Source organism: Macaca thibetana, chromosome 10, assembly GCF_024542745.1.
Source record: "Macaca thibetana thibetana isolate TM-01 chromosome 10, ASM2454274v1, whole genome shotgun sequence".
Lineage (NCBI taxonomy): Eukaryota > Metazoa > Chordata > Mammalia > Primates > Cercopithecidae > Macaca > Macaca thibetana.
In genome coordinates, this window is record NC_065587.1 from 4,426,146 (window position 1) to 4,450,370 (window position 24,225).

General features: G+C 55.2%; 2 protein-coding genes across 3 annotated transcripts in view; both read left to right on the top strand.

Moving 5' to 3' along the window:
• The window catches only part of CDPF1 (cysteine rich DPF motif domain containing 1), a 376,436-nt gene that overhangs the window by 211,682 nt on the left and 140,529 nt on the right, over positions 1 to 24,225 (top strand). The window lies entirely within an intron of this gene.
• Positions 1 to 24,225, top strand: part of CELSR1 (cadherin EGF LAG seven-pass G-type receptor 1) — a 189,504-nt gene that overhangs the window by 149,389 nt on the left and 15,890 nt on the right. For both annotated transcript variants that reach the window (XM_050805795.1, XM_050805794.1), the window contains exons 11-23: positions 658 to 771; positions 1,499 to 1,673; positions 2,574 to 2,715; positions 5,038 to 5,158; positions 7,529 to 7,712; positions 8,060 to 8,161; positions 8,869 to 8,963; positions 10,182 to 10,391; positions 13,243 to 13,426; positions 14,870 to 15,013; positions 17,181 to 17,385; positions 18,250 to 18,417; positions 20,480 to 20,606. In XM_050805795.1, the coding sequence (XP_050661752.1) occupies positions 658 to 771; positions 1,499 to 1,673; positions 2,574 to 2,715; positions 5,038 to 5,158; positions 7,529 to 7,712; positions 8,060 to 8,161; positions 8,869 to 8,963; positions 10,182 to 10,391; positions 13,243 to 13,426; positions 14,870 to 15,013; positions 17,181 to 17,385; positions 18,250 to 18,417; positions 20,480 to 20,606 (1,971 nt within the window). The remainder of the gene's footprint in view (positions 1 to 657; positions 772 to 1,498; positions 1,674 to 2,573; positions 2,716 to 5,037; positions 5,159 to 7,528; positions 7,713 to 8,059; positions 8,162 to 8,868; positions 8,964 to 10,181; positions 10,392 to 13,242; positions 13,427 to 14,869; positions 15,014 to 17,180; positions 17,386 to 18,249; positions 18,418 to 20,479; positions 20,607 to 24,225) is intronic.

Below are 24,225 nucleotides of genomic sequence, written 5' to 3' on the forward strand. Positions count from 1 at the left end.
AGGCCTGTGAGACACCAGGGAGCCACGCCTGTCCTAGCAGGCAGATGGCGTCATCCCAGACAGTGTTCAGAATACTTACTGAATCAAACTGGCTTTCCACAGTTAGCAGGCGGGTAACTCAAGATGTTGTCTGTGAAATGCCCACACACTTAAGGGGCTACCTGGGATTTCCAAGAGCTCTTGGAGCCAAGGCTCATCTTACAACACAGACCTGGGAGTAAATAGGTGTGTTCCAGGCACCTGCTTTTCTGGGACTGGATCTCAGCCAAGACCCTCTTGGGTTCCCACAGTGTTAATGGGTGAACGAATTTCCGTTCGCTGCCGTCTTCCTGATTCGCCAAACTCTGTCACAGCAGGGCTGGTTTAGCGTTGTGCCCTTGACAGAGGCGGGACAGTTGCCCACATTGACCCCACTGGCCGCTTCGGCTAGACTGGGACATGGACACCCATCCTCTGGCCTGGTCCCCTCGCCCTGATCATCACAGCCAGGCACGCTGTCCAGCTGGGCCCAGCTCTCTCTTTGGAGGCCCAGATGTCCTCAGGCTCTGGGGAGCTTGTTGAAGCGACTGTTTAGGCTTCCAGCACATTCTTCAGGCTGGAAGACGTTTCTAGGATGGTGGACTCTGCCCCCAGAGCTCCGCCCCTCTCTCCACACAGAACAGGGCGGATATCGGGGGCATGCTTCCCGGGCTGACAATCAGGAGCGTGGTGGTCGGGGGCGCCTCTGAGGACAAGGTCTCCGTGCGCCGTGGATTCCGAGGCTGCATGCAGGTAGGTGGGGGCGGTGGCGGTGGAGTGGGGGGGGCCTGTCCCTCACAGGCGGCTCCGAGGCTGCCAGCACCACCGTTGGTGCCGTTGGTCACCCTGTTAGCTTTCAGTGAGTGAAGAATTTGTCTGATAGACATCCCCACTTTAACAGCTCCTGTTTCCTCTTTAGACCCATCCTTCCCCGCGGTTCCCCTTGGCATCCTGGCCGTCCCTGGCCCCCACAGCTCCCCACTGCCATGCCAGCCACCTGCCCCCTGCCTTTGTGAAGCGTCCTGAATTGAGCCCCTTGCTGCCGCCCCCACCCAGTTCAACCACAGACGTCACCCAAGTAGGCCCCATGCCTGTCCCCTGGAGCCTGGGGTTCCAGCTACAGCCGAGGGAGCTGCTCTCAGAGTTGCTCAGCTCTCAGCCCCCTTGGCTCTCAGCCCCCTCGGCTCTCAGCCCCCTCGGCTCTCAGCCCCCTCGGCAGGGATGTCCACTCCTCACACTCCCACCGTGCACCCCAGGAGATCGGGCCGGCGTGCCCTCTGAGCTCCTCACCCAGCCCTCCACTGCACTCCGGCCACCAGGCCATGGGGCGAGAGGAGCAGCCCTGCCCACCACAGCTCTGCAGATAAATGAGGCGTCACAAATGAATGCCTCGCGAGGGACCAGAGAGGTCTCAGGGTTCCCTTAACCCCTACTTACCTTTCCGGGCTCCTGCAGCCCCAATGCCCTTTCCTTAATGCAGGGAGTGAGGATGGGGGGGACGCCCACCAACGTCGTCACCCTGAACATGAACAATGCGCTCAAGGTCAGGGTGAAGGACGGCTGTGATGTGGAGGACCCCTGTACCTCGAGCCCCTGTCCCCCCCACAGCCGCTGCCATGACACCTGGGAGGACTACAGCTGCATCTGTGACAAAGGTGGGACCGCCCTCCTGGGGCCCTTCAGTGACAGGGAGGCCTCTCATGACTGAAACACAGGAGGGGGGCTCAGTTTGGACGTTGGTGTCCCCAGCCGAGTCCCTGTGGTTCTGTGGAGCGCTGAGCTTTATAACAAGTAGGCCCCATCTAGAGAGAGACTCTGAGCCTCTTCCTTACTCGAGGCACAGAGTGCCCCAGGTGCTCTCCTCAGCACGTGGGGTGATCAGCAAAGAAATGATGAAAAGTAAGGCTGGGCACAGTGGATCACACCTGTAATCCCAGCACATTGGGGGGCCAGGGTGGGTGGGTCACTTGAGGCCAGGAGTTCAGGACCAGTCAGGCAACATGGTGAAACCCCATCTCTACCCAAAAAAAAAAAAAGTTCGCCCGGCATGGTGGCATGCACCTGTGGTCCCAGCTACGTGGGAGACTGAGGTGGGAGGATCACTTGAGCCTGTTAGGCAAAGGTTGCAGTGAGCTGAGATCATGCCACTGCACTTCGGCCTGGGCAACAGAGCAAGACTGTGTCTGAATGAATGAATGAATGAATGAATGAATGAATGAATGAGTGAAAAGTACACGTTAAGGAAATCCTCCTTTCAGGGTGGCCTCTGAGATTTGAGGTGCTGAAGTCATCTGCTGGTGGCCATTCCCCATGTGTCCTGGGGCGGCCTGGGCCCCGTGTTCCAAGGCTCTCACGCCAGGAAGGCCTTCCTCTCTGTATTCACCGAGTCTAACCCGCCTAACGCTGTGTTTTTGGGGACTCTGTGGCAGCCTGTCTCTTCCCTCTGCCGAGTACCAGAGAAAGTCAGATCTCGGGGAGACAGGTTGCTCCAGATATTTTAACGTGGAAGGTCTCATGGATTCTGGGTGGAGGTAATGCTGGCTCTGTCCTTGCAGGGTACCTTGGAATAAACTGTGTGGATGCCTGTCACCTGAACCCTTGCGAGAACATGGGGGCCTGCGTACGCTCCCCCGGCTCCCCGCAGGGCTACGTGTGCGAGTGTGGGCCCAGCCACTACGGGCCGTACTGCGAGAACAAGTAAGAGCAGCCCCGGGACCTCCCTGTGCCTTCAGAGTCCACATGGCTGTGTTCCCTCTTAAGTCAGTGTCTTCTCTTTCTTATTTTGACCCGAAGATATGTGTAATTCTGGATAACAGGGACATATTTTTTTTTTTTCAAAATTGGCATGAATTAAATGATTTTTTTTTTTTTTTTTTGAGACAGAGTCTTACTCTGTCATCCAGGCTGGAAGGCAATGGTGTGATCTTGGCTCCCTGCAACCTCCGCCTCCTGGGCTCAAGCGATTCTCCTGCCTCAGCCTCCCAAGTAGCTGGTCCTACAGGTGCCTGCTACCATGCCCAGCTAATAATTTTGTATTTTTAGTAGAGATGGGATTTCACCATATTGGTCAGGCTAGTCTCGAACTCCTGACCTCAAGAGATCCACCTGTCTCAGCCTCCTAAAGTACTGGGATTATGGGTGTGAGCCACCACGGCTGGGCAATGAGAATCGCTTTGGACATCTCAAACTAACCCCATTGGATCATGTGTCCACGCCAGAAACGTGCAGTATGACTCACCCGGAGTCCTCGCTGTGCCCAGAGCGAACAGACCCCATGAGATGCAGCGAGACGTGTGCGATTTATAGAGAATGCTTTCTCTCTCAAGTCGGTGGGGTTGAGGTCGTGTCTGATGAATGTGGAGATCCTGGTGTGGTTAGGACAGGCAGCAGCATGCTCTTTGGGCTCCCAGAGTGCCCTTTGCATAGGGATCGCTGGGCACAGTGTGTAGTCATTACAAGCATCACTTTGTCCAAGGTGGAGCTGCTTGGTTCTTCATAAACCAAGATTCTAGGCCGCCGTGGAGGTGATGCCCCCATGGCTCATTGTCCTCAGCTGCTGGTGGCCCTCAGGTGTGGGGACACCTGCTACGCTCTGTTCTTTGTCCACCTGAGCCTAGAGCAGGTGCTGTGATCCCGGCTGTGACCCCATGAGTGGGAAGCAGCCTGTGCCCTGGAGCTGGTGACCTCACGAGAAGATGGCACTACGTCATTCTTGGATACCAGCAAGATCGAATGCAAGGGAGAGCTTAGAGGAGGTGCCCTGGGAGTGGAGAGGGAGGTGGGAGCCAGTGAGGCTGAAGCCAGAGGGCTTTCTGGGAACGAAAGCAACAGAGCCAAGCTGGAGAGGGGTAAGGGGATGAGGCTGGTCTAGAGAGGCCTGGGTGGGGACGGGGGTGGGCCCACAAGCCAGGAACAGAGCTTGGCTGTGTGGAGGCCCTGGGGGCCCAGCACTAAAGTGGCAGAACCGGGTGTGGTCTTAAGGAACCCCCAGCTGCCGCATGGAGCACAGCTTGGAGCAGGGCGGGGTTGCTAAGAGGCTGATCCAGTGTCTCCATGCCCAGTGCCGCGGTCACCAGGGCTGCAGGGGGTGAAGGCTCTGGGGCCCCCACACTGCACACATACATCCATAAACACCAGACTCTTATATCTGGCCGGTTGTCTTTGTGACGCTGATTTGTACACAGTCCTTAATACTTGCTCATCAAGTGAGTGAATGCTAGAGCTGGCAGCTGGGTAGAGGGAACTCGGTTAGCCAGGATGGGGAATGCAGGAGCCCGCAGGACACTCGGGCGGGGCCGTTGCAAGCAGGTGGGCCTCCAGGTGACTGCGCAGGTGCAGCCCCTGTCAGGAACAGGTAGGACGACTCATGCACAGCAGCGGCCGGCACCTCGGAGGCCTGGCTTTGTCCCTGCAGTGTTGCTCATCTTCAGTGTCTGTTGCTCTCTGCTGGGGGAGGCTCAGGGAGGCAGGACTGGCTTCTACGTGCATGGACGTGTGCTGCTGACCTAAGGGGCACGCTACACCAGGGCACGGCTGCCCTGAGCATCTGTGGGGCTGGTGGCCAGGGAACCTGGGGGACAACAAAAGCTGCCACACTCCCTGTTCAGGAGCTTCCCGCGGGCATCTCATGCTGGCACTCACCCCAAGTGCACTTTGAGAAGTTGTGCCAGGCAGCTGAGTTCGGTCTGCCTGTGTGGGGCTGTGTCGTGAAAGGCCAGCTCTTGCAGTAGGGTTCACTGTCATTAAGCCCTAGTGAGCCAGGCGTCATGTGGACGTGGGGCACACAGTGGACGCAGATGCCGTCCCAGTCGCTTTGGGCATGGCGGATCTGTGGGTGGGGGGTGAGGTTGGGAGCCAGTAGAGGGGAGACTGAGGCCACATAATGTGAAAGCGAAGCTCCCAGAGCTGGACCCAGCCAGGCCTCCTGGGCAGCCATCTCCACGCTGCCAGCGGGCCTCTTCTTGTTCCAGAAGGCACAGTTGCATAAACCTTCCAGCTGCCCTCTTATTTTCCCCACAGACTCGACCTTCCGTGCCCCAGAGGCTGGTGGGGGAACCCTGTCTGTGGACCCTGCCACTGTGCTGTCAGCAAAGGCTTTGATCCTGATTGTAATAAGACCAACGGCCAGTGCCAATGCAAGGTGAGGCCCAGCCCCCATGGTCCCTGCACGCCCACCCCAGGCCCTGAGCCCCAGGGAGATGGCTGTGTGTGCTAACACACATGCACAGATGCCCCTACATACACACACGCCTACACACCCTGCCTGTACACACCCCCTACATACACACATCCCTACACACACCCTGCCTGTACATACTCACACCTGCACACACACAGCTGTGCCCACTCCCACATTTGTGTACAGATGTGGTTTTTGGTTTCCTTGCTGTTCCCCTGTGCTCTGTGACTACTCCATGGCTGTTTTCCACATGTAAACTACGGGTTCAGCCCTGCCAGCCCCCGCCCGTGGAACAGGAATCCCTGCCTGCTCCCAGCCCACTGCCCATGGCTATGGGCAGCCCAGCCTTTTCTGAGGGCTGGCTCATCTCTGGCACCACCCCAGCCCTCCTGGTTGGCCATTTTCCTAGTCTTTTTTTTTTTAAGATGGAGTCTCGCTGTGTCGCCCAGACTGGAGTGCAGTGGTACAATCTTGGCTCACTGCAGCCTCTGCCTCCCAGGTTCCAGCGATTCTTCTGCCTCAGCCTCCTGAGTAGCTGGGATTATAGGCGCCCGCCACCACGCCCAGCTAATTTTTGTATTTTTAGCAGAGACAGGATTTCACCATGTTGGCCAGGCTGGTCTTGAACTCTTGACCTCAGGTGATCCACCCGCCTCAGCCTTCCAAAGTGCTGGGATTACAGGTGTGAGCCACCGTGCCTGGTCATTTTCCTGGTCTTTACCAAGCTGACATCACATGACAACAGCAGTTTTAAAATAGAAAGCGTCACTAAGTGTGTTATGCCCCACCCGTGTCCAGGGCTGTCCGTCCTAACCTGCGTGCAGCACGGAGCTCACATCTCATGTCTCCAGATGTGCACATGTGTTCTCAGTGCAGACTCTAGGGACCCCTCCCCACCCCCTCAGGATACGTCACCTCCTTCAGGATCTTCGTGTACACCACAGCCATAGCACTCATAGTAACTTGAAACCCAGATGTTAGGTCTGAGGGTAACAGGAGCCTGGGCGAGGGACATGAGCTTCCTGCAGATGTGGCCGGCCCTAGGAGGGAAGCTGGCATCAGGGTACCCTTGGATGCCATCCCGTGATGTCAGTAGTGTCCTGAGTGCCTGCAGTGGTTCCAACAGCAAGTGGGACTTGTGTCCTAAAAGGCTCAAATTAAACAGCTCTCCTGGGTCCAGGTTGGTCCACACATGTCACCAGATGGTGGTGGTGGCACAGTGGGTGGCAGAGCACAGGGGACGTTGGAAGTGAATTGGCGAAAACTTGCCTATGATTTTTTTCTCATTCAAAGTTATAGGCAGGGTGTGGTGGCTCATGCTTGTAATCGCAGCTACTCCGGAGGCCGAGGCAGGAGGGATTACTTGAGCCCAGGAATTCAAGACCACCCTGGGCAACATAGTGAGACTCCCACTTCTACAAAAAATAAAAATATTAGCTGAGCGTGCTCGTGCATGCCTGTGATCCCAGCTACTCGGGAGGCTGAGGTGGGAGGATCACTTGAGCCCTGGAGGTTGAGGCTGCAGTGAGCTGTGATTGTACCACTGCATTCCAGCCTGGGCAACAGAGTGAGACCCTATCTCAAAAAAATAGAAAAACAAAGTTATACAAAATGTAATAAAAAACCATAAAGATCGCAGTCACCCCATGTCGCCTCCCAGCTGTGATTGTTAGTGTTTTAGCATCTCTTCTGGGCTTGCCGCTTACCGCCATTTTACACTCAGTTGGAGTCCCCGCCTGTCACACAAGTTTGAACGTTGCTCATGAGTCTCCCCAAGTCACAGCCTGCCCCATTTTCTGGGGCGGGGTTGGGGGTTTGCTACTTGGGCCTGGGGAGGCCCAGTGACCGGCCGGCCCAGGCAGTGTAGCCGGTAAATGGCAAGGGTCAAGCATGAACCCAGGACTTTCTGAATCCAAAGTACAAGCTCTTGATTGTCACCCTGACCCACCCAATGGTGGACATTCAGGTGGCTTCTAATTTTTCCAAACAACTTTAAAAACATGCCCAAGGGCTATCCCCACGTGTAAGCCATTTGGATCTCTGATTCTTTTTAGGACAAATGCAAAGGTGCTCGCTGCTGAGATTTGCTAAGACATGAGGGAGGGCATGCTTCCCGAAAGAACTGCTCTCCTGGGTCCGGCCTTGTGGGGCCCTGGGAGGCAGCCCCTGTTGGGTGTGGGATGTGGGCAGAAGGTAGCCATGAGGGGTGAGATGGCTGGCGGCCGACACACGCACCCACGCGGGAGTCTGGACGTTGCTTGGAAAATGCGCTGCAAGGTAGGGCCTTTCCTGGGCATCTGAAGTCACAGGCCCTGCCTCTGGCTTTTGCAGGAGAATTACTATAAGCCCCCAGCCCAGGATACCTGTCTGCCCTGCGACTGCTTCCCTCATGGCTCCCACAGCCGCACTTGCGACATGGCCACCGGTCAGTGTGCCTGCAAGCCCGGCGTCATCGGCCGCCAGTGCAACCGCTGTGACAACCCGTTTGCCGAGGTCACCACATTCGGCTGTGAAGGTCAGTGTTGCCCCTTGACACCCTTCAGGTTACAGCGCAGGGACAGGCTGCTGCCCTGGTGTGCACGTGTGTGCATGCATGCCGGCTGTTTGGGGGAACCCTGGGCTCCCTTGTGTTCTGCTTTCTCTTGACCTTCTAGAAACCTGGTTCTACATGAGGGGGTATGGGTCAGAGCCTGGTCACCCCCTCTCCAGCTCTGACATGGATGGGGGCAGGGGAGATGCTAGGGTTCAGTTCTTGGTGGGAGCAGGGCCTCCTGCAGGGAAGCACACGCAGACAGTGGTGTCTGTTTGTGGTGCTGGGCACGGCATGCCCCGCTGAGCAGCCTTCTCTCCTCTCTACCCCAGTGATCTACAACGGCTGTCCCAAAGCATTTGAGGCCGGTATCTGGTGGCCACAGACCAAGTTCGGGCAGCCGGCTGCGGTGCCGTGCCCCAAGGGATCCGTCGGTGAGTCCCCGGGGCCTGTGGCATCCACGGGTAGGGAACTGAGGCACGCGTCCTTGTGGGAGAGCCGGTCGAGACGTGGGGACTCACGGAATGTTTCGTGCTGAAGAAACATCAGCAGGCAAAGTGCCGGGGAGAAATCAGATCACCTTTTCCCTACCCGTAAATACACAAAGCAGGCAGAGGACGTAACAGAAACATGAACAGCATAGTGCATGTGGGGACGCCCGCCAGTCAGGCCCAGCCAGTCCCAGCTGCGTCACTCAAGCTGCGGCACCTGGACAAATGGCTTCACTGTTTGTAGCATTGGGTTTCCTCTGTGAAATGGGGACAGTGACTTTGTCCCCACTGTGAGGGGCGTCTGGGGAGTGCAGTGAGGCAAAGAAAGGCCTGGCCGAAACAGATTCCTGGCACATGGGATCATGGCCGCCCAGCAGATGGTGTTGCTGATTTCTTTCCTTGCGGACTTGCTCGGAAGCTCTGGCTCCTGTTGGCTGGGCACCCGAAACGTCTGGTTGTCAGTGTCAGAGCAGCTTCGGCGTGGCCCTGACATGAAAGAGGGGCGCTGGTGTTGGCCTTCCAGCCCCCCTGGGGTTCTCACCGCCACGCAGTGTTCTGGGTTTCAGTACATTCGGACTGGGGATTGAAATACACAAGCATTGATCAACAATTTGAGTTTCAGGCTTTGCACACCTGCTCTGCTTCCCTAGGAAATGCGGTCCGACACTGCAGCGGGGAGAAGGGCTGGCTGCCTCCAGAGCTCTTTAACTGCACCACCATCTCCTTCGTGGACCTCAGGGCCATGGTAGGGGCGCCTCGAGGATGCGTGTTCAGCCGGGGCACGTGTGTGTTCATGTGTGCATGCTCAGCCGGGGCACGTGTGTGTTCATGTGTGCATGCAAGGGTTTGTGTGGGCCGAGGCTCCTGGGCTGGGGAGTGTCGGGGCAGCTGTGATGCTGCAGGGACAGCCCCACGGGCCCACAGCCTGGATCCAGTGGTTCCTGTGGACTTGGGGGCATTGGCACCTGAGCCAGTCACCCCCCACGTGCACTTCTGTCCCCCAGAGGACCCAGCTCTGTGTCTTTCGTTCTGAAAATGCAGGGTCCCTGCATTTGACTCCATTTGCCCCCTGATCCTGCCCTATTTCATAGCGTTTGTTCCCCTGCCTCCAGCTTGCTGTCTTTCTCTGAGCCCTCTTTGGCCCACCAGACCCTTGTTTCCATGTTTTCCATGTCCTAACTGTCAGCGGTGCTCATTTTTTGGGCTTCTGGGTTTTTTTTTGTTTTTTTTTTTTTTGAAGATGAAGTCTCACTCTATCTCCCAAGCTAGAGGGCAGTGTCACGGTCTCAGCTCACTGCAACCTCTGCTTCCCCGATTCAAGCTATTCTCCTGCCTCAGCCTCCCTAGTAGTTGGGACTTACAGGTGCCCACCACCACACCCTGCTAAATTTTTTACTTTTGAAATAGAGACATAGAGTATTTTTTTTTTCTTTTTTGAGACGGAGTCTTGCTCAGTTGGCCAGGCTGGAGTGCGGTGGCGTGATCGTGGCTCACTGCAAGCTCCGCCTCCCGGGTTCACACCATTCTCCTGCCTCAGCCTTCCAAGTAGCTGGGACTACAGGCGCCTGCCACTATGCCCGGCTAGTTTTTTTGTATTTTTGTAGAGACGGGGTTTCACCGTGTTAGCCAGGATGGTCTTGATCTCCTGACCTCGTGATGCGCCCGTCTCGGCCTCCCAAAGTGCGACATAGAGTATTTTTAAAATAGAGAGTAGAGACAGGTTTTCACCATGTTGGCCAGGCTGGTCTCGAACTCCTGACCTCAAATGATCTACCTGCCTCGGCCTCCCAAAGTGCTGGGATTACAGGCATGAGCCACCATGCCCAGCCAGGCTTTTGGATTTTTTTAAGTTCCTTTCTGACAAGGAAACTTGCACCGGACAGTAGTGAGTTGCTGAGTAACCGCAGGAACCGAAAGCAACCAAAGTGGGTTTGCACACATTGCGACCACCTCCCTGTTGCAGAATGAGAAGCTGAGCCGCAACGAGACGCAGGTGGATGGTGCTGGGGCCCTGCGGCTCGTGAGGGCGCTGCGCAACGCTACACAGCACACGGGCACGCTCTTTGGCAATGACGTGCGCACGGCCTACCAGCTGCTGGGCCGCGTCCTTCAGCACGAGAGCTGGCAGCAGGGCTTCGACCTGGCAGCCACACAGGATGCCGACTTCCACGAGGTAGGAGGGTGGCTGCCGCCCTGGCTCGGGGACACTCGGGGATGCCCATGGGCGGGCACTGTGGGGCTGGGCATCCACCTCAGCTCGTGGAAGATGGTTGTGTCCGGGATCCTCGAGGCAACCCCTCATTTCTCAAATGTGAGCCCTGGTGGGTGCAGCACCTGGCTCAACTGACAAGCTCTACAGAATGTTCCGGAAGGAAACTGGCAGGTCACAGCCTTGCCGGTGATCCCAGTAGGGCCTGTAGTGTGATCTAAGTGGCTTCTAAGTGGCCCACCTGAATCAGCCTCTCTCCCTTCCACGCAGCCTGTGATGTAGTATCGTCCACCCATTTGACAGGTAAGGAAACAGGCACAGAGAGAGCTAAGGAGTTTGCCCAAAGGCACAGCTCGTAAGGGGCAGGGCCCGGCAGTGGGCCCCCGTGTCCACTCCCACCCGCAGCTCAGAGGTCCTGCTTTCAGAGGGCCGTGCCTCCACCTCAACCCTCCAGCTCTGTGTGTGGAACTTGTCAGCCCCTGAGCGGTGTCTTTTTAGGGTGAATGCAGAGGAGACTCATGCAGCCTGATATTTGGAAACTGCCCTTGGGGACTCCAGAAGTTTCCTTGTGGCTCCACTGCAGGCCTCGTCATCCAGACAGGACCCCAGAGGAGCGCCTGTCCACACAGAGCCCGCGGGGACACCCTGTCCCTCCCACCCATCCACACACAGCCCGCGGGGACACCCTGTCCCTCCCACCCATCCACACACAGCCCGCGGGGACACCCTGTCCCTCCCACCCATTCACACAGAGCCCGCGGGGACACCCTGTCCCTCCCACCCATCCACACAGAGCCTGCGGGGACACCCTGTCCCTCCCACCCATCCACACGGAGCCCTCAGGGACCTCCTCATCCACAAAGGGCCTCCAGTCCATGCAGGGCCCCCATGGAACCTTCCGGTCTGCATAAGGACGCCAGAGACCAGGCAGGGTCCCCCTGCTGGGATTTGAGTTCCAGCCGGAGAGTTGGGCCAGTGGCGTTTATTCTCCACGCGTGACTCCGCAAACAAGTTTCCTTCCTGGTTTCTGTTTCTTTTCTTTTCTTTTTTTGAGATGGGGTCTTGGGTCTTGTTCTGTTGTCCAGGCTGGAGTGCAGTGGTGCAATCTTAGCTCACTGCAACCTCCGCCTCCCAGGTTCCAGCAGTTCTGCTGCTGCAGCCTCCCAAGTAGCTGGGATTACAGGCGCCCACCACCACGCCTGGCTAATTTTTTGTATTTTTGGTAGAGTTGGGGTTTCACCGTGTTGGCCAGGCTGGTCTCAAACTCGTGACTTCAGGTGATCCACCAGTCTCAGCCACCCAAAGTGTCAGGATTACAGGCATGAGCAACGTGCCCAGCCCTGGTTTCTGTCTTGGGTGTGGTCCCCAAGCCCCTGAGCACAGCCTCATGCCTCCACCCAGTTGTTCACATAGACCCTGGGGTGTGCGGAGGCTGAGGGTCACCCTTGGAGGAGCTGCCCACGTGTCCACAGCGGCCTCAGTGTGGGTCCTCTGCTCAGCCCAGGTTGTGGTGGTTCCATCACTGCTTTACGTGGTGTGGGGTTCAGGAGGACTTCTGATATTACCAGGGGCATCTCCACATGTCTTCCCTGCCTTAGCATCTTGGGGTGTACGTGGAAAAAAGCCTGGCAGGGCTCACTCTGACAGTCCCATCCTCTGACATTGAATCCCCCACAGTCCCTGTGGTTTATGTGATGGGATTCAGGATTTATTAAAATCACACGTTAAAAAGTGACTTGTGGCTGGGCGTGGTGGCTCACACCTGTAATCCCAGCACTTTGGAAGACCGAGATGGGCAGATTGCCTGAGCCCAGGAGTTCGAGACCAGCCTGGGCAACATGGTGAAACCCTGTCTCTTCTAAAATACAAAAAAAATCTGCCGGGCGGGGTGGTGGGCGCCTGTAATCCCAGCTACATGGGAGGCTGAGGCATGAGAATTGCTTGAACCTGGGAGGCGGAGGTTGCAGTGAGCCAAGACTGTGCCACTGTACTCCAGCCTGGGCAACAAAGTGAAACTCTGTCTCAAAAAACAAAAACAAACAAACAGACTTCCTTATCTATTTGAATTCAACTTTGATTAATGTTTGATCCTATTTATAAACTTAGACCATGAAATTCCCCTAAGTATTTTAAATGGAATTAATATATGTAATATATTTGATTTTTCTTTTTGTATTTCAGTTGTTCGGCCAGCAAACAGCCCTTCCAAGCATTTAAACAGTGCTTGTAAATCTAGTAAATTAAGCTAAAAATATGAAGCATCTTTAATTCTCTGGATTTTAATATACTTTATGAGCTTAGTAACATTTTTCTATTCCTCCTAAGATAAACTTTTCGAAAAAAAAATCTGGGAACTAGGCCAGGCGCAGTGGCTCACGCCTGTAATCCCAGCACTTTGGGAGGCCGAGGCGGGTGAATCACCTGAAGTCAGGAGTTCAAGACCAGCCTGGCCAACATGGTGAAACCCCGTCTCTACTAAAAATACAAAAATTAGCCGGGTGTGGTGGCACATGTGTGCCTGTAATCCCAGCTACTCAGAAGACTGAAGCAAGATAATTGCTTGAACCCAGGAGGCAGAGGTTGCAGTGAGCCGAGATCGCACCACTGCACTACAGCCTGGATGACAAGAGCGGAAGTCTGTCTCAAAACAAACAAACAAACAAAAAAAAACACTAATATTAAAGAGCACAATCTGAAGTGTAGGGCTGGAATGAATGAGCCCATTAGGCAAGCAAAGGCTTTCAGGGCTGGTGTCCCTCAGTCCTGCGAGCCAGGCCCCCTCAGGCTGAGTACTGAGCGGTGTCTATCTGACCAGGACATCATCCGCTCGGGCAGTGCCCTCCTGGCCCCGGCCACCAGGGCGGCATGGGAGCAGATCCAGCGGAGCGAGGGTGGCACGGCACAGCTGCTCCAGCGCCTCGAGGGCTACTTCAGCAACGTGGCACGCAACGTGCGACGGACCTACCTACGGCCCTTCGTCATCGTCACCGCCAACATGAGTAAGGCCCTGGCTGCGTGGGGGGTGGAACCCTGCTACCGTCAGGGGTGTTCCCCAGAGCTGGGCCCCCGTGGGGTGAAGCAGGTGGGCTCCTGGTCCCCCCTTGGCCATGCTCTTAGAAGAATGATTCTGAGGCCAGGTGCAGTGGCTCATACCTGTAATCCTAGCACTTCGGGAGGCTGAGACAGGCAGATCACGTGAGGTCAGGAGTTGGAGACCAACCTGGGCAAAATGGTGAAACCCCGTCTCTACTAAAAATGTATAAAGTAGCCAGGCGTGGTGGTACGTGCCTGTAATCCCAGCTACTCGGGAGGCTGAGGCAGGAGAATCACCTGAACCTGGGAGGCAGAGGTTGCAGTGAACCTAGATTGCGCCATTGCACTCCAGCCTGGGTGACAGAGCAAGACTCCATCTCAAAAAAAAAAAAACAAAAAACTGAAGATTCAGCAGCTAGGCCTCTGTTTCGTCATCTGTAAGTGGAGCCTTTGGGAAGACAGTCTGCGATGACACACCCATGGCTCCCAGGGGACAGGTCCTGGGCTTGGGAAATGTTGGGCCATGATCTTGGGGGTCCAGCAGGCCTTCCAGACCCTCAAGTGTGAGACTCTAGAAGGATGGATGTCGAGAGCCCCGCCTCACTCCATGCTTACTGCAGACAGGTGTAGGTACAGGTGGGATGCAGGAAGTTGGAAGTCAATTCTGTTCTAAAGATGGCCAGTCAACTGGGCGTAGTAGTTCACACCCTGTAATCCCAACACTGTGGGAGGCCGAGGTGGGCAGATTGCTTGAGCCCAGGAGTTCGAGATCAGCAGGGTGCCATAGGGAGACCCTGTCTCTATTAAAAAAAATAAATAAAAATTAGCCAGGTGTGGTAGCATGCCCCTGTATTCCCAGCTACTCAGGAGGCAGAGGTGGGAGGATCGCTTGAGCCCAGGAGCATGAGGCTACAGTGAGCTGAGATTCTGCTACTGCACTCCAGCCTGGGTGACCGAGTGAGACCCTGTCTCAGAAAATAAATATAAGTAAATAGTCTGAGTGTGGTGGTTCATGCCTGTAATCCCAGCACTTTGGGAAGCCAGAGCATGCAAATCACTTGAGGTCAGGAGTTTGAGACCAGCCTGGCCAACATGATGAAACCCCATCTACCAAAAATACAAAAAGCCAGGCGTGGTCGTGCCTGCCTGTAGTCCCAGCTACTTGGGAGGCTGAGGCAGGAGAGTTACTTGGACCTGGGAGGCGGAGGTTGCAGTGAGCTGAGATCGCACCACTGCACTCCAGCCTGGGAGACACTGCGAGACTCCGCCTCAAAAAAAAAATAATAATAAAATATAAATAAGAAATATGGCCAGCCAGTGTCAGTGTGACAGTTGTGGTCATTTTGAAAACAGCAAGGGTTCAAGAAAGCCCTGGGAGTTATGTCTGATTGAAGGAACTGTCCCCCTAGTTCTGGCCGTCGACATCTTTGACAAGTTCAACTTTACGGGAGCCAGGGTCCCGCAGTTCGACGCCATCCGCGAAGAGTTCCCCAGGGAGCTGGAGTCCTCCGTCTCCTTCCCAGCCGACTTCTTCAAACCACCTGAAGAAAAAGGTAGAACCGCTTAGAAACCTGCTGCTTCCCTCGGAGTCCCCAGCGTTCAGGGAGGGGAGGGCGCCCCGCTGCGGGAATCACAGGACTGCGCACTGAAGCTCCGGGCCGGAGTGTTCCGAGTGCTCGCTGGTGCCAGGTCCTGCTGGTGACAGCAGGGTTGTTTTGTACAAGTGCTTAGGTACAGGCTGAGCATCCTCATCCTCAAACCTGAAATGCTCCAGAACCTGAACCTTCTTGAGCACTTAAAGGAAGTGTTCATTGGAACATAAGTATGAAACGATAAAATCAAAATCCAGGCTGGGTGCTGTGGCTCACACCTGTAATCCCAGCACTGTGGGAGACCGAGGTGGGCAGATCACCTGAGGTCAGCAGTTCGAGACCAGCCTGACCAACGTGGTGTAAAACTGCATGTCTAAAACACAAAAAAAAGAGCCAGCTGTGGTGGCGGGCCCCTGTAATCCCAGCTACTCAGGAGGCTGAGTGCATGAGAATTGCTTGAGCCCGGGAGGCAGAGGTTGCAGTGAGCCGAGGTGCACCAGCCTGGGCTGCACAGTAAGACTCCCTCTCAAAAAAAAAAAAAAAAATTCCAAAATGTTCCCAAGCATTTCAGCTAAGGGATATTCAGCCGTGTAATTGATAATGTGAGAAAAAAGAACTGAAATTTTTATGTGAGCTGGTTATCTTTGATGTGCAGTGAAAAGCTGCTTCTAGCCGGGCGTGATGGCTCACGCCTGTAACCCCAACACTTTGGGAGGCCGACTCAAGGAGGATTGCTTGAGCCCAGAAATTCAAGACCAACCTGGACAACATAGAGAAACCCCATCTCTACCAAGAAAGTTTTGTTTAATTACCTGGGCGTGGTGGCGCAGGCCTGTAGTCCCACCTACTTAGGAGGCTGAGGCGGGAGGATTGCTTGAGTCCAGGAGATAGAGGCTGCAGTGAGCTGTGATCATGCCACTACAGCCCAGCCTGGGCAGCAGAGCAAGAACCTGTCTGGTGGGGGGAAAGCTGCTTCTAAATAGAAATAGACATTTTAGAATCACCTTCCCCTCCCTGCAAAAAACAACCAAAAACAAAAAAAGCCAGAATGCTGTCTGTGTATGAACAAATCTTCAATTCTGGGTTGAGGTTATAATGCAAAACAGTTTGAACATTTTGAATTTTCTTAAGGTACTTCTTTACAGATCCATGGCAATTACTAAAAACTTCCCCAAATAAAAAGGACATGAAAAGGTAAACTCCGTAATGGACAGTTTAAAATTGGAAACCTTGTTAGTAAATGGATTTTGTCAGGTATATGGTGTTATCTCGTGTCTTAAAAAGAGGGGTGACTCTGATGTGGGGTCATGCTTGAAACTGAGAGGACGAGGTCCCCGACTCTCCATTGCAGCCAGCTCTCTCTGGAACTAATAGAGTGAGAACTCGCTTATTACCAAGGGCTGGGCACCAAGCCATTCCTGGGGGATCCACACGCATGACCCAAACACCCCCCGCCAGGCCCATTTTCAACTTTGATCACATTTTCACGTGAGATTTGGAGGGGACACATCCAGACTGCATCAGATACGTTCGTGTTTAAGGGGTCCATCTCCAGAACTCTTCATCCTGCAGATCTGAAACTCCAGCCCACAAAACACTCACTCCCCTCCCCAGCCCCTGGTGCCCACCCGTCTTTCTGTCTTTGAATTTGACTCCTCTAGGGACCTCCTATAAGAGGAATCGCACAATATTTGTCCTTTTGTGATTGGCTTATTTCACTGAGCAGAACGTCCTGTAGGTTCACCCGCGTTGTAGCAAGTGTCAGACTTGCCCTCCTTTTGAAGGCCGAGTAACATTCCGTTGTGTGGATGGACCACTCTTGGTTTATCCACTCACCAGTCGGCGCATGGCTGGGCTGTTTCCACCTTTTGGCCTGTGTGGATGGTGCTGCTGTGAATGTGGGCATGGAAGTATCTGGGTCCTTGCCTGCAGTTCTTTGGGGTGTATACTCAGAAGTGGGCTTGCTGGGTCACGTGGTAAGTCCTGTTTTTGATTTTTTGAGGATGAGCTCTACTGTTTTCTGTGGGACACATCTGTTGGTTTCTGAGAAGCACCTGCTAGCACTGACAGCCATCTTGGGGAACGCAGATGCTCCTGCCGGCGTCCTCACGCTCTGCTCACATTGCAGAAGGCCCCCTGGTGAGGCCGGCCGGCCGGAGGACCAGCCCGCAGAGCCCGCGCCCGGAGCCTGGCACCGAGAGGGAGGCCCCGATCAGCAGGCGGAGGCGACACCCTGATGACGCTGGCCAGTTTGCCGTTGCCCTGGTCATCATTTACCGCACCCTGGGGCAGCTCCTGCCAGAGCGCTATGACCCCGACCGTCGCAGCCTCCGGTGAGGCCTGGACACGGGGCACATGGGGAGGGCCCATTCTGGAGGCCCCTGAGGCTTCCACAAGTCAAAATCCTGATCCTGATCAAGCACAGGTCTTCACAGTGACATTTCACCGTGACCTGGCCCAGAGACAGAGACCGTTGCTTTGTGGTGCTCCTTGGAGGGAGGTTCTGGGGCTGCCACGGGACACTACACCCTAGAATGTTACACACGCTTTGCCTGGGCTTATCCCAGTGTTTCTGCCAGAAATGCCCCCTCCCTCGCGTATGCCCCATCTTGTGCCTAGAGGAACCCCATTCTGTCCCCACACACCTGACCGAGGCAGTCGTGGGTAGTGCCTGCTGCTGGCCCCAGGGTTAGGGCTGCTCAGCTAGTCCTGGCTGGAAAGGATGAATGTCCCAGAAGCAGCTTTGTGACGTCCTCGGTGGGCGCAGCCCGAGGCTCCACCCTTCTTCCTGCCGTTTCCCAGATACGTCCCTGGCTCTGGGGTCCCAGTGACCCGGTGATTCATCCCCATGAGCTGCCATTATTTTGGTCTTTTGCTGGACAGTTAAGCCATCCCCTATGTTTCTGCCATTAGCTGTTATGGGCTGTGACATCTTTGCACCTGAGCCTTCTCTTGCTTTTTAAATTTCTGAAGTCCCAATTTGACCCAGAGGTGACACATCTCTCTGTGAGCCCTGTCAGTGATAAAATCTACTCTAGGGACGAAGATACGGTGGGGCCCGTGGATCTGAGCTCTTTGAGTGTGATTCTGTCTCCCCTAGAAACACGATGTGGCGTATCCTCAGGGCATTTGTGCTGGGGTTTAAGCAAATGTTTCCTAACCGTGTCTGTCCCCGTGCTCTGGCTTCTTGACCTCAGGCTGCCTCACCGGCCCGTCATTAATACCCCGATGGTGAGTGCGCTGGTGTACAGCGAGGGGGCTCCGCTCCCGAGACCCCTGGAGAGGCCCGTCCTGGTGGAGTTCGCCCTGCTGGAGGTGGAGGAGCGAACCAAGCCGGTCTGCGTGTTCTGGAACCACTCCCTGGCGTAAGTGTGACTCCGGGAGCCCCGCATCTCCATGTGAGGGCTTTGCCGAGGCGGAGTGCACCCGCAGGGTTGGGGGCTCCGTGGCAGAGCGCCCCGAGAGGACGGTCTCTTGTGGTCAGTGTTTCCCCTTTTAGCCCCGCCGTGGGGCAGCGAGCCTCCTGCTCTGCTTCTGTGGGAACATCAGAGTCGCCCCGCAGATGCCCACGCACAGATGCACACACAGACCTGCACGTGGAGACACAGACGTGCAGGCACACAGAGAGATCCCTCAAGGCTGACAGCCAGGAAGGGGCCCCTCGCCTGCGGGACTCCCAGGATGCAGCGGCCAACACCAGCGTAGTGCCCAGTTCACTGCCGTATAAGACAGCGGCCTGTTCCGCTCACACACGGGAGACAGAACCCAGAGACTGGCCTAGGAGCCTGTCTGCTGACGGTCTTGCCCGCGAGGCCGACACAGTCCAGCTTTGGGGACTGGCTTTACCCCCAAGAGGCCACACCCGGCCGCAGCACGGTTTATCTGGCCAGTTTCAGAAGTAGCGTTGGAAGTCAGCCGGTAGAGTGGCGCAGGCAGGAGGTGGTGCACAAGAGTCTGTGTTCTAGCATCCGTTCAAGTGAGGCAAAGTCGTTTCGTAGTTAGAAAAATGCAGAATGAGTGATTCTCACCCACACGTGAGACTGTGGATTCGGCGCCGCGGTGTGGTTCCCGTCTGCTGGAGCCAGTAGTGTTTGTGCCTTGGTTTTGCTTTTTAGCGGCGGAGTTGACGTGAGGTGTGGACATGGGAGTTGCTGTGTTTTTACAGGGAGCTTGCTTTTTCTCTGCTGGTCGGTTTTCACCTTTGCTGTCTCTGTTTAGAAGAAAACACTGGAACTGGGGTGTGGTGGGAAGGGGTCTGTGGCCAGGATGGGAGCAGTCAGGGAGGGGAAGACCCACTGGCTCTCCGCACACCAGGAGGGAGTGCCAGGAAGGGGAGACGCCATGCAGGACTCAGTGAATCAGGCTCGAATCTGCTGAACGTTGTTCATCTAGGGGCGTCTGTGCAGCAGGAACACTCCCCCCATCACAGTTCCCCTGGGGCACAGTGGAGAGCCATGAGTGGGGGCTGTGCTGGGGGCTGAGCGAGCCGGTTGAGCCCAGCCTCATTCTTCTCCTGCTTCTGTGCTTTCCAAGTTCTAGTTAATAAGCAGCCAGCATGGCACCTGGAATGTAATAGGCACTTGTGGCTTATAAAAGAGAGAAGAAAGGAACCCCTTTCACCACGAGGGGACGTCAGGCCCGGCTGTCTGTGCTGGGCATTCATCTGCATCCTGCCAATTAGCTGCAGCTCTAATGACCTGCTCTCTGCTTTAAGTTGCACCTATTATTCCCACATTGTAAAGTTGGTGCCAGACGTATTCACGTTCACATCCCATTTTACAGATTAGCAAAGTAAGCATCTGAGAGGTTATGTGATTTTCCCAGAGTGCGCGAGGGCAGGGCCCTGTCGGAAGCCGAGGCACACCTTGTAACAGCTTGTTATTTGGGCCTTCCCGTCAGTGAGGCGGCAGTCATAATGGGGCCCTGGCTTCTGGGCAGTTCCCATTAAACATTGTGCAACCTGAAGATGAAAGTGTCAGAGGAAGGTGAGATGTTATTTCTGAAAGATCTACCCTCAGAAAGAGACAGGAGTGCATCGCAGCTGTGTGAACCCCGGGTGGTGGTTCCAGTGGCGGGGCATGTGGTGGACGCAAGACAGCCCCATTTGAGTTTTGCTGCTAGATGACACGTAGAACTTGAACTTCAGAGGGTGCTCTTTGGAGGCCCTGACCAGACACAGAAGGGAAGGGTGATTGTTCCCATGGTCCTGCCTCCACCGCAGCAAGGCTGCTATTCTTACAGCCAGGTGGCTCTTGTCTTCGGTGCAGGGGGCTGGTGCGGAACACGGCGGAGAGCAGCCTGCGAGGGTACCAGGCTTTCAGCACAGGATGGCCTGGGAGCCCCCAGGGCTGGGCAAAGGCTGCCTCCAACAGACTCATGGGTGGAGGGAACCATCTTACCCCTGCCCCTTCTCTCTTCTCTCCACAGCGTCAGTGGGACGGGAGGGTGGTCTGCCCGGGGCTGCGAGCTCCTGTCCAGGAACCGGACACACGTCGCCTGCCAGTGTAGCCACACAGCCAGCTTTGCAGTACTCATGGACATATCCAGGCGTGAGGTGGGCATCCTCCTGTGGCCACTGTGCCTGCTGAGCCTACCCCCAAACCTGCCCCTCCCCGCGGCAAACCTGCCCCTCCCCGCAGCAAACCTGCCCCTCGTCAAACCCCCTGAGCCTACCCCCAAACCTGCCCCTCCTCAAACCCGCTGAGCCTACCCCCAAACCTGCCTCTCGTCAACCCGCTGAGCCTACCCCCAAACCTGCCCCTCGTCAAACCCGCTGAGCCTACCCCCAAACCTGCCCCTCCTCAAACCCGCTGAGCCTACCCCCAAACCTGCCCCTCGTCAAACCCGCTGAGCCTACCCCCAAACCTGCCCCTCCTCACACTAAGTCTTCCATTCTAAGCGCTTTGAACAAAACAAATCAACCGATTAAAACACATATTCCAGGATTGGCCAGAGTCTGCGAGGATTTCCATAACAAAGCCCCATTATAAGGGTTTTCAGAGAGCCCTGGTTATGCATTAAATCCCGGAATGGAAGACCCAAAGCTCAGGCTCCAAGGTGCTCTCGGAACCTGCCCCTCACTTCAGAGCGGGTCTGTTGGACGGTGCGGCTCCCCACTCACTTTGATCCTAAGGGACGTGACAGCTGCTGGGCGCTCTCCCTTGGGGCCACACGCAGGGCCACAGGACAAAAGGCTGGGCGGCTAATGTTTAACCTCTGGCATTTTAAGCGGCCGGGGAATGTGAGCCGGACATTGTGGGCCTGCAGATGAATTGGGGAGTGTTCTGAGGACTGTCCTGGCCTCCCGTTACCCAGACAGGAAGGACGTGGGAGCCAGCCTGGCCTCGGCCTGTGCTGGTGTCTTGGAGTCAGAACCACAGGCCTGGGTGACCTCCCCCGGCCCCTCCCCAGGGCTGCACTGTGGCTCAAGGGCTCAGGCCACTGTCCTTCCCAAGGGCTTTCTGATGTGAAGTGGCCCTGGTTTCTGTCACATTCTTGGAAGGGTGAGTCAGTCCTCAGGCTGGGCTGGAGGAGGGCAGAGGCCTTCTGTGCAATGTGTAAGTGACGCTGCCCTGCCTCTGCCCCCGTCTCATGGGCAAATGGCACTCCCCAGCAGGACCCAGCCTGGAGAGGGGTCAGTGATTAGTGGACTTTGTCCATATAAGGGCGGGGTTGGGGCTTGTCTCATGGCCAGGACGCCGGGTGATATGTGGGCCAAGGAAACTGAAATGGAGGCAGAAGAAAGGAGGCTGGAGTGAGAGTCCGAGGCTCCCATGGCCTGGGTGCTCCAAAGCCAGAGGTCTCTGAACAGCCCCCAAGCCAGTGGAGGGAGCCTGGGGTGCTGCTGCAGGCCCCAGGGATGCCCAGGGGCCCAGGGCATTGACGGAGCCTCAGGAGGGGCAGTTCCAGACCCAGGGCCATGAGCACTCAGCCTCCCCAGCCCAGCCTGATCCTGGCTTCCCGGCTTGTAGCTCCACTTGGTAAACAACATCTATCCGAAGTTACTAGAGACCCAGAGCTTGTTTTTCCCCAAATGCAGAAACTCCCCAGGGACCTGGGTCTTAGACAGGTGTCTTGGTTTGTAAAAGCACAGAAAACAATGTGAATATACACACTGCTGAACTGCGCGATTCAAAGTGGCCAAGATGGTAACGTTTTATGGCACGTATATTTTAGCACCATTTTCCTTTTGTTGTTTTTTTTTTTTGAGACGGTGTTTGCTCTTGTCTCCCAGGCTGAAGTGCAGTGGTGCAACCTTAGCTCACTGCAACCTCCGCCTCCTAGATTCAAGCGATTCTCCTGTCCCAGCCTCCCAAGTAGCTCAGATTACAGGCTCCTGCCACCACGCCTGGCTAATTTTTTTATTTTTAGTAGAGATGGAGTTTCACCATGTTGGCCAGGCTGGTCTTGAACTCCTGACCCCAGCCTTTTTTTTTAAAAAAAGTGTACTACCTGTAAGAAATGCATAATAAGGTTGGGTACAGTGGCTCACACTTATAATCCCAGCACTTAGGGAGGCCGAGGCGGGCAGATCACTTGAGCTTACAAGTTTGAGACCACCCTGAGCAACATTGTGAAACCCTGTCTCTACCAAAAATACAAAAATTAGCCCAGCATAGTGGTGCATGCCTATAGTCTCAGCTACTTGGCAGACTGAGGTAGGAGGATGGCTTGAGCCTAGGAGGCGGAGGCTGCAGTGAGCCTAGATTGTGCCTCTTCACTCCGGCCTGGGCAACAGAGTCAGACCCTGTCTCAGAAAGAAAAAAAGAAATGCATAATAAGGGATCTGGAAATTTGAAAAGTAATTCCGTATAGCAAGCTATGATAGAGACACGTGCAGCTGGGACAGGACATCCATCCACTGATAGAACACATCATATTGAGGGATAAGTAGGTAAAACAGAACAGATAGGAAGGGTACAGGTGCCCAGCGCTGTGGCAGTCTGAAGCATCGGGCCTGCCAGTCCACATAACCGAAACCTGAAGTTCCGCCCCTGCCCAGCTGTGTGACTTCCGGCGGGTTGTTTAGCTTCTGTAAGCATTGGTTTTCTCACCTGGAAGATGAGGGTTGCATTTCACACTCTCCTCATAGCTGTGATCTAAGGATGATATGAAATGATGCCCTTGGAGGCCAGGCGCGGTGGGTCACTCCTGTAATCCCAGCACTTTGGAAGGCCAAGGCGGGCAGATCACCTGAAGTCAGGAGTTTAAGACCAGCCTGGCCAACATGGTGAAACCCTGTCTCTCCTAAAAATAGAAAAATTAGCTGGGCGTGGTGGTGCACGCCTGTAGTCCCAGATACTCAGGAGGCTGAGGCACGAGAACTGCTTGAACCCAGGAGGCAGAGCTTGCAGTGAGCCGAGATCAGGACACTGCACTCCAGCCTGGGCGACAGAGCAAGACTCCATCTCCAAAAAAAAGAAATGATGCCCTTAGCAGGTCTGTCAGAACCTCTGCCTCACAATAAGTGCTCAGTAAAAGCTTTTGCTGAACAAAGGAAATGACATTCTTGGTATTAACACAGTTACCCAGTTTTCTTTGTAAAGCGGGCATTAAGTCTTTCAGCCAAAAGAGTAAGTCCATGATAGGATTAAGTGAAAGTCCAAGAGGTACTGCATGCACCTGCGGTGGAGACGCCTTTATCTTTTGCGTAAGCTGAGGATCTCTTTGGAAGGTTTCTGCCAGCCCAGAATTTTGGGTGGGCAGGCTGAGCCCCTCCCGACAGCAGGATTTACTTGTGGGGTTGGTTTTGGGTAGACAGGCTGAGCCCCTCCTGACAGCAGGATTTGCCTGTGGGGTTGGTTTTGTTTTTCGCTTTTTGTTTTGTTGTTTTTTGAGATGGAGTCTTGCTCTGTCACCCAGGCTGGAGTGCAGTGGTGCCATCTCAGCTCACTGCAACCTCCGCCTCCTGGGTTCAAGCGATTCTCCTGCCTCAGCCTCCTGGGTAGCTGAGATTACAGGCACACACGCCACCACACCCGGCTAATTTTTGTATTTTTAGTGAAGACAGGGTTTCACCATGTTGGGCAGGCTGGGCTCAAACTCCTGACCTCAGGTGATCTGCCCGCCTCAGCCTCGCAAAGTGCTGGGATTACAGACATAAGCCACCATGCCTGGCCAGTATGGTTGTTTTGTAATGTGGCAAAATATGCATAACACAATTTCCCATTGAA